The 13,836-nt window shown below is 37.1% G+C and overlaps 1 protein-coding gene across 2 annotated transcripts in view; it reads left to right on the top strand.

The window, feature by feature from the left end:
* The window catches only part of LOC121322096 (S-methyl-5'-thioadenosine phosphorylase-like), a 51,962-nt gene that overhangs the window by 22,650 nt on the left and 15,476 nt on the right, over positions 1-13,836 (top strand). For both annotated transcript variants that reach the window (XM_041261625.1, XM_041261617.1), the window contains 2 exons: positions 11,527-11,629; positions 12,940-13,179. In XM_041261625.1, the coding sequence (XP_041117559.1) occupies positions 11,527-11,629; positions 12,940-13,179 (343 nt within the window). The remainder of the gene's footprint in view (positions 1-11,526; positions 11,630-12,939; positions 13,180-13,836) is intronic.

Below are 13,836 nucleotides of genomic sequence, written 5' to 3'. Positions count from 1 at the left end.
GCAAACAACAGAAGGTTTTTCATCAGGTAAATTTGTCAATTAATATTTTAAATTATAAATAAATATTAAAGTGACTTGCTTGTCTGTATGATTGATAATTTGCTCGAGTGGGCCTGATTCTTATAGTTGGTTTCTTGCTTGTGAAGGGTGTTTGCAATGAAGATTCACTATGGACCTGCTTTACCTGTTCTTCTAAATACACAAATGTACATCAGCACAATTTTTTAAATAGCAAAAACTGAATCCATAGCCATTAATTTACACTCCTTTTATTGCGTCTTTATTGTCTTTGGACTAGCTTCAAAATGAACCCAGTCCAGAACAGCTTAAAGGTTGGCAAATGAACATGAGTAAGGGAAGCCAGTGAGTTTCACATTTGTTTATTTTATCTAAAAAAAAAAAAAAAAAAAAAAGTAGGGGAAATGGCAGCCTCTCTCCACGGAATAGGTTTTAGCTTTTTTTAGGCACATTTCCACCTTTTGTAGGTCAGCAAACACAGCATGAGAACATTTACTCTTACCGTAGTCTCCGCATATAGGAACACATCCAAAGAGAACACTTCACCTAGGGAACACCCTTGTGATGAAACAGATTTTTATCATTTAAATGCTCTTGCTAAAGGAACAGGAACTTCGCTTAAAAGAACACCTTCTTGGCACCGATAGCGATTTGTTCACAACGATTACAGCGCTGTTTTTTAAAAAAGCGACTTGTCATTGCGAGAGTGTCTTGAGGGACACAGATTGGTTTATGAAATCTTTACTGAACCGTCATTATATCATTGAATTATTTTGTATTCTGATTTCCACGAGTGCACCTCATCACTACAAAATGGCATTTAAACAAACGTAAAAATGTGCTGCACTTTCTCTTTCTACACACGTTGGAAATTGTTCAAGCTCCTTAAAAAAAATCTGAATCGGGCACACGCTGCGAAGCAGTTTGGTGTTTCCCATTCTGGTGAGCTGCTTCACCATTCTGTTAAATACTGTGCATGTCTTGTATATTGCTGCTGCATTTTATAACCTGTGTAGGGGTGCTGTGTTAATTTAGTTTGACAATTAGTTTATTAGCTTTAAGTTAACCCTAAGCAACGGACGTTATGTTTTTCCTCTGCCATTGTGATAGACTGAAACCAGATAATTTCATAGTACATAGCGAAGTAAGGTTTTTAACTGTTATTTTACCTTAGTTTTATTAACATTTGTTTGTCTGTTACTTTATTATTATAGTTTATTAATATACACTTGCCAATTGTTTTGCTTTTACTTATTCAGTTAATTTCATGTTGGTGCACTTGCATCATGACAAGTAATTCATATGTGTTTATTTATTTATTGATTGCTTGATATTGTAGCGATCTCGGTGGCTTGTCATTAACCTGGTAGTCTGGTTATACCGTCTCACCAGGTTTGAAATTGCTGGTTGTGAGCACCCAAGACGGCGAGCCACAGTACGCTGCCCTAGTCCAGCCTCCTACATGCCGATTGCATGAAGGCACTGCTCTCTGGACAGACATGTCATATTACTGCATGACATACTTTAGTTGATTAATTGGTCAGAGTAATCAATTAATTGGAGCAGTTGCTATCTGTCTGTCTGTCTATATCTATATCTATCTATCTATCTATCTATCTATCTATCTATCTATCGTAAAAGACAGCTCACCACACAGGCTTGCTCAGGTTCTTTTCCCATCTAAAATTATGACCCAACACATGATTTGAAAGAAACGGCGCTGACGTGCACTTTTAATTATAAAAAATAAACAAAAACAAAGCAAACACCTAGCTCCTTTGGAACTCTTACTAAACATTTATGCAGGTCCCTGACTAGCTTGCAGGATGGCTAAGCCGTTAACTGGCATAACAACAAAAACACAGGTTTTTTAAAGGTTGAACACAAAGTCTTTCACACAGTAACTTTTTTTTTTTATTATGATTGTTGAGCACACCTTCAATCGGGCTCCTTCACACAACAGCAGCCCAGAGCAGACTAACTGCACCTCTTTTATATCCTGCACCTGGTTCTTATTTACAATTACTCCCTGATGCAGGGGTAAATTAGCAATCAAATAAATTAAATACCTAAACAAAATGTGTTTTTGGCAGGGAGGATATTACCCCCCCCCCCCCCATGCCAATGGTACAAATGTTACTATATATATATGCACGTACAACACTATGAAGGTGATGTATGACTATGACACTGTGTGTGTGTGTGTAATATATATATATATATATATATATATATATATATATATATATATATATATATATATATATATATATATATATAAAAATAAAGTAATATGAGAGTATAAACGAAATTATGTAATCAGTTAGTTGGCCCAGATCAGAAGAATGTTGGCAGCTACATGATCAAGTCTAGTATGTTCTGTGGCTCGGCTTTTTTTTGCATATGCCTATTTTTAAATATCAGTGGGAGTTGTTCTGTGCTCTATTGTCAGCCTAATTGCTCTGAGCCAAATATGTTTTAGTCAAGCGGCATTTAGTCAAGATAATGTTTTTATTGCAAATGATAATTTGGTATCGGTAAAGTTAATTTGGAAACACAATGAATAATGTGTAACTGTGTTCCTCTGAGTTTCACAGTCCACATTTTAAAGCCAACAAAAACAAAGTAATCAATCAAAAAGGGAAGTGTTAGCTTACAGTAATTCCTTCACAAATCCGACTACGATACATCCTGGTTTTAATAGAGATCATTTCTCAAGGTGTGTATTGTTATAATTTCAGAATGATTCACAGAGCAGTATGTATCTGTGAATGGTTGCAAAGAGATCAGTTTAACAGTTTCCTATTACATTTTTGTTTATCGGAGCTTTTAAAAGGGATAGTCTTATGGTTTATTTGCTCTTAAAGGTGTAGTCTCATGTAGGTCATATTTATTTTACCTGAATTCTGCTCTCCTATCTAAAACTACCCTTATTTTTTTTCCTTGGTTATAAGTCAAGCACCACACACATTTGATTCTATTGAATAAATAAGTGGCATTGGAAATTATCACAGGAAACTGACAAAAATTGTATTTAGCACCTTGATAACTAATCGGATATCAATTCTAATCTTTCCTTTCTCAAGGCAAACCAAGACAGTATCATAGTTAACCTTCATAGTGTTGTACGTGCATTTAAATTATAAACAGTATTACCTTAAATAATGTTTTTGTGCTGTGAGAGAGGCCCTGTGTCTCCAAATTAAAGACTTCAGGAAGCAATGTTTACCTGCTTACCTCAATAGAAGTAACCTGTCATAATTCATCATTCTGAAAAAGTACTGAAACGTATTTGAAGTGATCCTTGAAGGTAGGAAACAGCACAGCAAGATCAAATACATTTTACAAGTATTGTTATCACTTATATAGATATGATACAGGATAAAAGCCACTGGTGTAGTCGAGCCAGAATGCACTTAACACTGTTCCGGTACTTTTTTTTTATAGGCAGAACCTTGAATTAACTAATGAATCTTTACTGATTTGCTATGAAAATGCTTTTATAGTGCCTGACCACTCTAATTTTGGTGACTGGGCACCAATGAGATGGTCTCTTTTCAGTGGGGAAATCAAATTAGTATTTCTTTACCATGCCATTGAGTAGGCACTAGGAACAAAAAAACAGTGTCCGATTCCCTACGTGCCACTTTTGATGGTACACAAATCAGTCTCTGATTAGCAGCGCATATTTTAAATGTTTGCAGAGTCAAGAGTCACATACATCTCCCAATTCCCGCAGAATTGTCTGATGCAGTCAGGCGTCCTTGTGATGCAATGAAGAGAACATTAGGAACTTGTATTACAAACTACAGTACTAAAGTTTAAGGCTAAGAATGTTTTTTAGTAAAAATGCTGACGAAAAAGACAGCAAAAGTGCATCCTACGACTGTGACCATAAACGCAGGTTTAAAGCTGCTTTGTATATCGATCAGTGCAGAGACCCGGAGAATGGAATGAACGACTGCCCTTGCAACTGGCTTAGTACGGCACTTTGTGTACTTTAAAAGTGTATGTTAAGCTATGATTTGGTGGGAGAGGAATGAGGTGCCTGTAGGCTAGAATGTGTGTCTATGTGTGTCCTTTGACTCGGCTGGTGGAGATTTTCATTTTGCAACACCCCACCAAAAAGTAGCCAAATTGTGTTTTTTGAACCAGCCAAAAACTGCACTTACATTTAAGATTCAATATATATTACAAAAGCATAGACTAATGTTATAAACTTTTTATTTATTAATCTGCTTTGCTTGTTCTCACAATATACAGTACCAGAATCTTTGTTTTTCTTTCTTTTTTTTTTTTTTAGTCTAATGAGACGACATGTAGTAGGTCCAGAAAAAAATGTATTCAAAATGTAGTGTAAAGGGTAATTGTCCAGGACTGTCAGAGGATGCAGTCTTTAAAAATAAATGTAAAAACAAGTATTTTAATATAGTCTAAAATTATCCAGCCTCCATTTATAAGCCCCTGTTCGAATTTTCAGAACAAGGCAGTGTTTTCCACGATAAATGAGTCATGGCATGAGTCAGGGTACTTAGCAACTACATCCATGAAATACATTAAGCGTCACATAAAAGTTGCACAGTTAAAGAATGATGATGTTTGCATTCCCTTCATTCTTGTGTCTGTCTCTTCATGAGTGTATGGAGACAGATGTGAGGGATCTTTCTGAGGTGGACTATAGGTTTCTCCTTCACCATGTCTTGCGATTATCTGCTTTCCTTCTGCATGTTGCTCTCCTATAAGCTTGGACCAGAAACTGAAGAACTCTATTTTGTTGTCATAAACACGCAGGTTCTTCCAGTTACAGAGTATGTACGGAAGAGTCTACCCTTCTCCTGATCCCTTTGCCTCTCTTTGCTCTTGCTGTTGCTCATACAGTTATGTTGTATAATTATATTGATGATCTTCCCCCTTTTTTTGTTCAAACACATTTTAATTTCAGATTAAGATAAAAATCTGACTGTAGTGGTAACAAGAAAAATGTAGCTGGCCTTGCCAACAAAAAAAACAACCTAAAAAAAAACATGGTACACAGTTTCACCAAATTACAACAACTACATTTCAGTAATATTTGCTGTAACCTATTTCCCTGCTGCAAGAAAAGGTCATAAGTCTGTTATCAGTCTAGTACAGGGTGCAAGATATACTGTACTGTGAAAAAACAATCCAACCTGTGCCAAAGGGCAATGCATGTGACGCTATATATTATAATATTTTATTTAGTTTTAGTTTTGTTTTTGATAAGGCATGTTGACTATATATCAGGCATTTTGAGTGCAGAGACCTTGGTTATGGCATTTTCTCACACAGGCAGTAAAACGCTGAACACATGTTATTTGTAAAGGGAAAGAGTGACTTTGTTTTGATAAGGGGGTGATTATAGGCAAGCAAAATGACTAGTCCTTGTTTGGTAGGACTTTGTATTATATGGTAAGCAATGTCATACATAATACTTTCCATACACCCTGGATATAGACAGTGGGGATTATCCAATTGATCTAAACAGTGACAGATCTAACTACTGTCAATGTTTTCATATTAAATAAGGTCCAAACTGCACTTGTGCTTTTAACGACAACAATAAACTGAGGAGACACACACACGATTTTTTTCCCCCACAAAGTGCTAATTTTCAATGATTATTTATATTCTTTTGATCAAATGAATAAACTTCATTGCTTTTTGAGTCTGATTGATTAGTTGTAATGTAGATTTTTTTTTTTTAAGTGTCTTAAGCCTATATGTGTAAAAGGGCGGTAATTTCTGGCCATTAAAAAAAAAAAAAACTACTGGGAAGTATTTAATACATGGTTTATAAAACTATTGCCTGGTTATTTTACCGGCCAGTAATGGGTTTAGATGTGACTTACTGTCACGGATTGTTACGGAGAGATTGAATCGAATCAGTAATCAGAGATATGCAAATAAGCTGTGTCCCCTACTTAAGACATCAATTGCATACAATGTCTCTTTTGCACCATTATGTTATGGCTATGGGACAGGTCTGAAGGCAGATGGTTGTTCGACATTTTGAGATGTCAGGTTTAAAAAAAAAAAAAATTGCACACAGGTGCTGGAAATAATATTTTTACATAGCTTGTATATGCACATGCCTTCATGAAAAAGAGCCATAACCACCAGAAATGTTTTTTTTTTTTTTGTCACAGTTTATTATACTTGAGAAAAAGAGATCCTCTTAGCACATGTTTGCTTTCCAGCGCACAAGAAGGTAGAAGACACTGGAGCGTCAGCAAGCTCCAGTTGTTTGTTTAAAACTTTCATTGAATGACAAATGTCACAGCAAGACAGCACCACAAGTTACATTAAAATAGCCTACAATTCATTGTTAAGTGGTGACATTTTTTGTTTTGTTTTTTTGTTACTGTATTCCTTTGGTTTGCAAATTCATTCATACAATAATTAATAATATGTACAGTGGCTTGCGAAAGTATTGACCCCCCTTGGCATTTTTCCTATTTTGTTGCCTTACAACCTGGAATTAAAATAGATTTTTTGGGGGTTTGTATCATTTGATTTACACAACATGCCTACCACTTTGAAGATGCAAAATATTTTTTTATTTTGAAACAAACAAGAAATAAGACAAAAAAACAGAAAACTTGAGCGTGCATAAGTATTCACCCCCCCAGATTCAATACTTTGTAGAGCCACCTTTTGCAGCAATTACAGCTGTAAGTCTCTTGGGGTATGTATCTATAAGTTTGGCACATCTAGCCACTGGGATTTTTGCACATTCTTCAGGGCAAAACTGCTCCAGCTCCTTCAAGTTGGATGGGTTCCGCTGGTGTACGGCAATCTGTAAGTCATACCACAGATTCGCAATTGGATTGAGGTCTGGGCTTTGACTAGGCCATTCCAAGACATTTAAATGTTTCCCCTTAAACCACTTGAGTGTTGCTTTAGCAGTATTCTTAGGGTCATTGTCCTGCTGGAAGGTGAACCTCCGTCCCAGTCACAAATCTCTGGAAGACTGAAACAGGTTTCCCTCAAGAATTTCCCTGTATTCAGCGCCATCCATCAGTCATTCAATTCTGACCAGTTTCCCAGTCCCTGCCGATGAAAAACATCCCCACAGCATGATGCTGCCACCACCATGCTTCACTGTGGGGATGGTGTTCTCGGGGTGATGAGAGGTGTTGGGTTTGTGCCAGATATAGCGTTTTCCTTGATGGCCAAAAAGCTGAATTTTAGTCTCATCTGACCAGAGTACCTTTTTCCATATGTTTACGGAGTCTCCCACATGCCTTTTGGCGAACATCAAACGTGTTTGCTTATTTTTTTCTTTAAGCAATGGCTTTTTTCTGGCCACTCTTCAGTAAAGCCCAGCTCTGTGGAGTGTACAGCTTAAAGTGGTCCTATGGACAGATACTCCAGTCTCCGCTATGGAGCTTTACAGCTCCTTCAGGGTTATCTTTGGTCTCTTTGTTGCCTCTCTGATTAATGCCCTCCTTGCCTGGTCCGTGAGTTTTGGTGGGCGGCCCTCTCTTGCCAGGTTTGTTGTGGTGCCATATTCTTTCTATTTTTTAATAGTGGCTTTAATGGTGCTCCGTGGGATGTTCAAAGTATTGGATATTTTTTTATAACCCAACCCTGATATGTACTTCTCCACAGCTTTGTCCCTGACCTGTTTGGAGAGCTCCTTGGTCTTCATGGTGCCGCTTGCTTGGTGGTGCCCCTTGCTTAGTGGTGTTGCAGACTCTGTGGCCTTTCAGAACAGGTGTATATATACTGAAATCATGTGACAGATCATGTGACACTTAGATTGCATACAGGTGGACTGTATTTAACTAATTATGTGACTTCTGAAGGTAATTGGTTGCACCAGATCTTATTTAGAGGCTTAATAGCAAAGGGGGTGAATACATATGCACGCACCACTTTTCCGTTATTTATTTTTTAGAATTTTTTGAAATAAGTTATTTTTTTCATTTCACTTCACCAATTTGGACTATTTTGTGTATGTCCATTACATGAAATCCAAATAAAAATCCATTTTAATTCCAGGTTGTAAGGCAACAAAATAGGAAAAATTCCAAGGAGGGTCAATACTTTCGCAACACACTGTATAGACTGTTTCTTATCACTAAATCCAAGACGCATTGCATGTTTTTTTTAATAACTCTTAATAACTGTAAGACTCTCTCTATAGAGATCCTATACAACTTGCACACAAATAAATAGCAATAGTCACTCTAAATACATTTCACAATACTTCCTCTCCTCCCTTTTTCCTCCTCCCCCTTTCTCCACAGTGGCTCCACCAGGACAGAATGTCCAGCTAAACATTATAAAAAAATCTTTAACAGGAATAACTCTTACATATGTTTTCTCCTTTCTTTGAAGAAACGTCCTCGTTTCTAAGGGTAACAATAAAACATCCATTAGATGAAGTTCATCTATAGTTATTATGAAAATAAGTGACTTTTCTTTTTTTTTTAAACTAGAAATGTGATATACAATGGAGAACAAAACAACAAAATCAACAAAAATGTCCTTTGCAGTCTATATAGTAAAGAACATTTCTTAATAAAGCAACATGTCTTTAAGATAGTGAGGCTGTCGAACTGTACGCACCACCCGTGTTGTCTTCTGTGTGGCTGTAGAACCGCCTGTAGGAGCTCTAGCTGGAGCAACCTGAGGTTGAGTAGTGGCGTGCCTCGTGGGAAGCAGAACCCCAGCTGGTTCTGGTAGACATGCTTGAGGATGCGGTTGGTAAGATCCTGAAAGAGCTGTTAATGAAGGAACAGCAATAATGGTGCTAGGGGAAGAAGCTGGGGTGTTTCGCGAAGAACAGGGAGAATTGTATGTCTTCATGCGATTGTAATGCAGGAGTTTTGAAGTAGCCTCCAGATCCCTTCAGTCCTGAAGTTAACAATTCATTCCTGTTTCTCTGCTGTTGGCATTGATTCGTTTGAGTACTTTGTACGGTACTTTCCAATGTGGTGAGAGCTTATTACGAGGTGTAGCTGGGTCTTCAATCCACACGAGATCCCCAGATACATATGGCTTGTGCCGCATGTTCCGTTCATAAGAGAGCTTTTGATTTCCCCTGGTTATGTCACTGTTTTCATTCACTGTTTTAAAAGATGAGTGTAGCTTTCTTCTGTTGCAACATACTCTCAGGATTTCAGCCAATTGATCCTTGATAGACCTGTTTGCATGTTCCACCATCCCATCAGATATAGGTTGGTAAGATTATGTCCTGGTTTTACTTATCCCAAGCTAGTAGCATAAATCCTTGACTAGGTCCAATTCAAACTGTCGTCCTGCATCAGTGTGTAATGATTTGGGTATTCCATGCTGTCTTACAAAATCTTCAAAAAGACATTTAGCAATAGTTGCAGCTTTTTGATCAGGAACCACATATAAGTTTAGATACTTGCCAAAATAGTTCATAACTACCAACAAGTATTTATGACCTTGTTGTGTCACTGGCAGTTCTGTAAGATCAGCAGCTATTCTGTGAAAGGGTCTGGTTGTTACTATAGGCTGCAGTGGGGCACATGCAGAGCATTATTGGCACCATGCTTTAAAATTGCGTGCCATATATGGCCAATAACAAAGCCTATTAGCACGGTAGATAATTTTATCAGCTTTGGTGTGACTCATGCAGTAGTGTTAGTACATCAGGGACCAAAGTATCTGGTACTTACTGGATCTCCTGGTGCAGGGCACACCTTTCTACACAAAAGGCCATTCTTAATGCATAACTTGTCAAACTCCTTGCAGCAACTGTGAGGGTTTACCTTTCAAAGGGTGAAACGGTGGTTGTCCAGCTCCCTGTTCTAACCGGTGTATTACAGTTTGTAATGAGGGATCCCACTCCTTCCACCAGTGTAAGAATCTCTCTATAGAGATCTTGTAGTAGACTCAGGAGACTCGGTTAGGTTCAAAGACAGTGTTTTATTAATACAAAAAACGCAGTACATTAAATAGCGGTAGTCACTCTGAATGCATTTCACAATGCTTTCTCTTTCCTTTTTCCTCTTCTTCGTTCTCGGTCTCCCCTAAGGTGAGTAATTGTGCTTCTGCTAAATTGATACCTGCTCACATCATCAGAGAAATCCAGAGGGTCAAGTCACAGCTCAAATCTGCAGGGTCTTTCTAGGAGGATCAAATATATCTTGATGTCCAACCCACACAAGCAAACCAAAGCCTGGCATTTTGCCCGCTTGAATAGGCTACAAACCTGATTTTTGTGTTTTTCCAACCAAATAGTAGCCTATAATGTTCAGACGAGTTAACAATGCCATTTATATACTACATATAAAAAATACTTAATTACCTAATTGTTGGATTATTATAATTTTTTTGCTTTAATTCTATAGGCTTAAATATGTGTTCCTAAACACAGAAATTATGGTAGGAAATGAAACCCATCTCATTCTCCACATGTTCATTACGATGCTGGTAAGGGTCAATTAACGGCACAATACAGATTTATGAATCGAACAAATAATATGTTAATGAGAAAACTGGCTTTTAAGGGGGCAGTAGGGGTTTGTTTTTTTGACAGTATATGATGTTTATGCAGCACCCGATGAAATATTGTCATGTTAAACACTATTACTGACACGATAAAGAAGACGTTACGTTTTATGCATATGGGCCCTAATGTGGAAGAGAACATATGTTTTTATTTACTTGTTTATTTACAATTGGCATGTAGGCCTAACTGGCAGTTCGTAGATTTTGGCGTGGTTGGTATTTTTTTTTCTTTTTTTTTTGGTAAGTTTAAACTGTAAACACATACAATTATATAGATGGAAACATTTACGCTATAAATAATAAAAGGGCTCATCCCCACAGAAGAATGTTGCGGTTCACTCTGCAATAAAACTCACTGGTTGTAAATACACTGATATCATCTTCCTTTCGTTGTATGTAATTTACTTTAGAAACAGAAATACTGGTTCACAACATGGTTGATGGGTTAATTTAAATATACAGTATGTATTATAGGCATTACAGCATCAGATAGTTATTTTCTAAAATGGTTGCCCGCTACGACAGAACATTTGGTATATAAAAAACCTAATTTCAAGCTGTTCCCCCAGTGATGTTTCCATTCCTATTCATTTCACCATTAAAACATCTGCAACCATTACAGATCAATTAAAAATAGCAATAGGTCACAATGAATTGCTACCTGGTTATATCAAATCCATTGTTAAGAAAAGCATGAAGCACCACATTTATTCAAATCTTAGGTATTATGCACACTTATTTTTATTAACATTAATTGTGTTTAATATTATTCAGAAAGAATCTTGGTTTGAGGCCAGAATATGTCATAATTAATGATACAAGTAAAGCACTTGTAAAACTTCAAATAACCAGCAAACATGGGAGAAGTATATTGGTGAACTTTGTATCTAAATAGATAAAGTCAGTGTAGGTATTTATTTCACTGCTATTAAAAGAACTGTGTTATAAGGGGATAGTTTTAAGGTTTGTACATCAGCATTGCTTTTTTCTTTATAACAGGACAACAAGAAGACATCAGACCTTTTATGATGGGAGCTCTACCAGCCCTGCTGGGGTCTGTCACATTCCAATGGCTGATCCCTTCTGTAACAAAACAAGAGAGGTCAGTAATCATGACCAAATTCTGCACCTGAATGAAACATTGGCAGAGTGACAGGTGACATGCCTGGCTCTGGAATGACCAAATATGGCTCTCTTATTCATTCACACACACACACACACACAATATATATATATATATATATATATATATATATATATATATATATATATATATATATATATATATATATATATATCAATTTTCTGATTCATGACGATGAGCTGAGTATGAGTAGTTTCTATAGGTAATATTCCTATACTGTATAGGATAATACATGGACTGTTGTGCATTGCAAGAACATATTTAATCGAGACTTTGGTACAGAAAGCTGAGGTGAAATATTTTATCCTAAGGCACTGCAGCCCATGTTATTTTTTATATGACACGGATGTAAGAAATATGATAAAATATGTTGTTGTTCTGGAAATCTAATGTAATCTAATCATAATGTTTAAACACAAAAACAAATGTTGAATTCAGAATAGTATCATAGTAATCTTTTAAAAGATGTTACCTACTGGGTCTATAAAGAAAAGACCAGACACATTGCTTGAGGAAATGTAACAGTTTATTTGGTAGAAATCCTGATCGTCTGTTTCACAGTCTGTCTGGCCAGAGCCTCTGTAGAAATGCCTGCCCCTGCAGCACTGTTGCTAAGAGACAGCCATGCAAGGAGATAGCTTCCACAGCAGCAGGCTTAGGTGGGCAGCTCAGCCCTTACACAATGTGTCGTGTTTACACACTGTGCCATGTTTAAACACTGCCGTCTTTTTAACTGACCGGTAAGATTTACATGAGATTTACCAGAGCCAAGTCAAATTAGGTTTTCTTGGACTGGTTTACATTTTCTTCAAAAACTAATACGTTTTTCAAGCATCGTGTCAACTGGGTGTTTGAAAACGTGACAACAGGTTGAGTTTGTGACAAATGTTTGTCAAGCGAGGTAATCTTGATTGACAGAGAAAGTCGTATTGCATGGGTAACTGTGCAATACAACTTTTAGATGTCACATAAGTGCAACATAACACTTTGTTTGCATGGGGTAAATATAGCTACTATCCATGTAATATAATATAATTTAAAAAAAAAAAGAATGCTGAGTAACATTGCTTTATGCAGTGCAACATTAACCCTTCTCACTTAACAGAAATCACTGTTAATAAGTTATTCTATTAAACATTCCATCATTAAAAAAAAAAAAAAAAGTGTGTGGCTGATGGCTTCTGGTGCTGATGTTGTCTTTGGTGCTGATAGGAACTATTTTATCTACTTACAATTTGCCTTCATTAAATCAATTGCTGTCATGCCAGGTTCTGATAGAGGTGGCAAGGAACCTCGGAGTGAAGTGCCACCCCAAAGGGACCATGCTGACAATCGAGGGACCGCATTTCTCTTCCAGGGCAGAGAGCCTGATGTTCCGCCAGTGGGGTGCTGACGTCCTCAATATGACCACTGTTCCAGAAGTAGTTCTAGCCAGAGAAGCCGGCCTCTGCTATGCAAGTATTGCCATGGCAACAGACTATGACTGCTGGAAGGAACACGAAGAAACGGTTAGTTATATCTATTTTTTATATACATTACCAAGTATACAGGGTTTTGCCATTTCCTGTAAAATTGTAGAAGTCAATATTCTAGGCATGTTTGGGGGGCCCTAAAACGGGGGGAGCGACTAATACACTGGTGCAACGTATCCACCGGTGTGTCTAATATTAAAATACTGTACCAGTGCCACAAACAATAATATACCAGTGGGATTACTGCAGCCACGGCTATGGCTCACACAAACTTATCTGTCAACAACCTGATTATTTTTTCAGGATCTACGGTATTCAGGTCATGTTGCTATGTAGAAACACAAAAACACTGTTCTAACTAAACTTTTTAATTATTTCTCTCAATACCCTTATAGTCATCTTGAACTTTAAACGCAAGCTTTAAGAGTTTGTGGAAAAAGAAATATGAGGACATCAAAGCTATATTGCTTCAATATTAACCCAAGAGCTGTCAGTCTCTATGAATTTCCTTATTCACACCCTCCCGAGCCATTGATTTGTCAACTTTCAGACTGAATCCGTAACAAACAGCTATTGGTGAGAAAACTGAATAAACTTATCAAGTCTTGCGTTCATTGTGACTGTGCAATGTAATATTTTAATGTTTGAGAATGGATGAAGTAGGACTGTCAGACAAAAAACAAAAACGTTACT

This window comes from Polyodon spathula, chromosome 1 (assembly GCF_017654505.1).
Source record: "Polyodon spathula isolate WHYD16114869_AA chromosome 1, ASM1765450v1, whole genome shotgun sequence".
NCBI lineage: Eukaryota > Metazoa > Chordata > Actinopteri > Acipenseriformes > Polyodontidae > Polyodon > Polyodon spathula.
The sequence above is the reverse complement of the archived record's forward strand: the minus strand, read 5'-3'. Positions and strand labels throughout refer to the sequence as shown.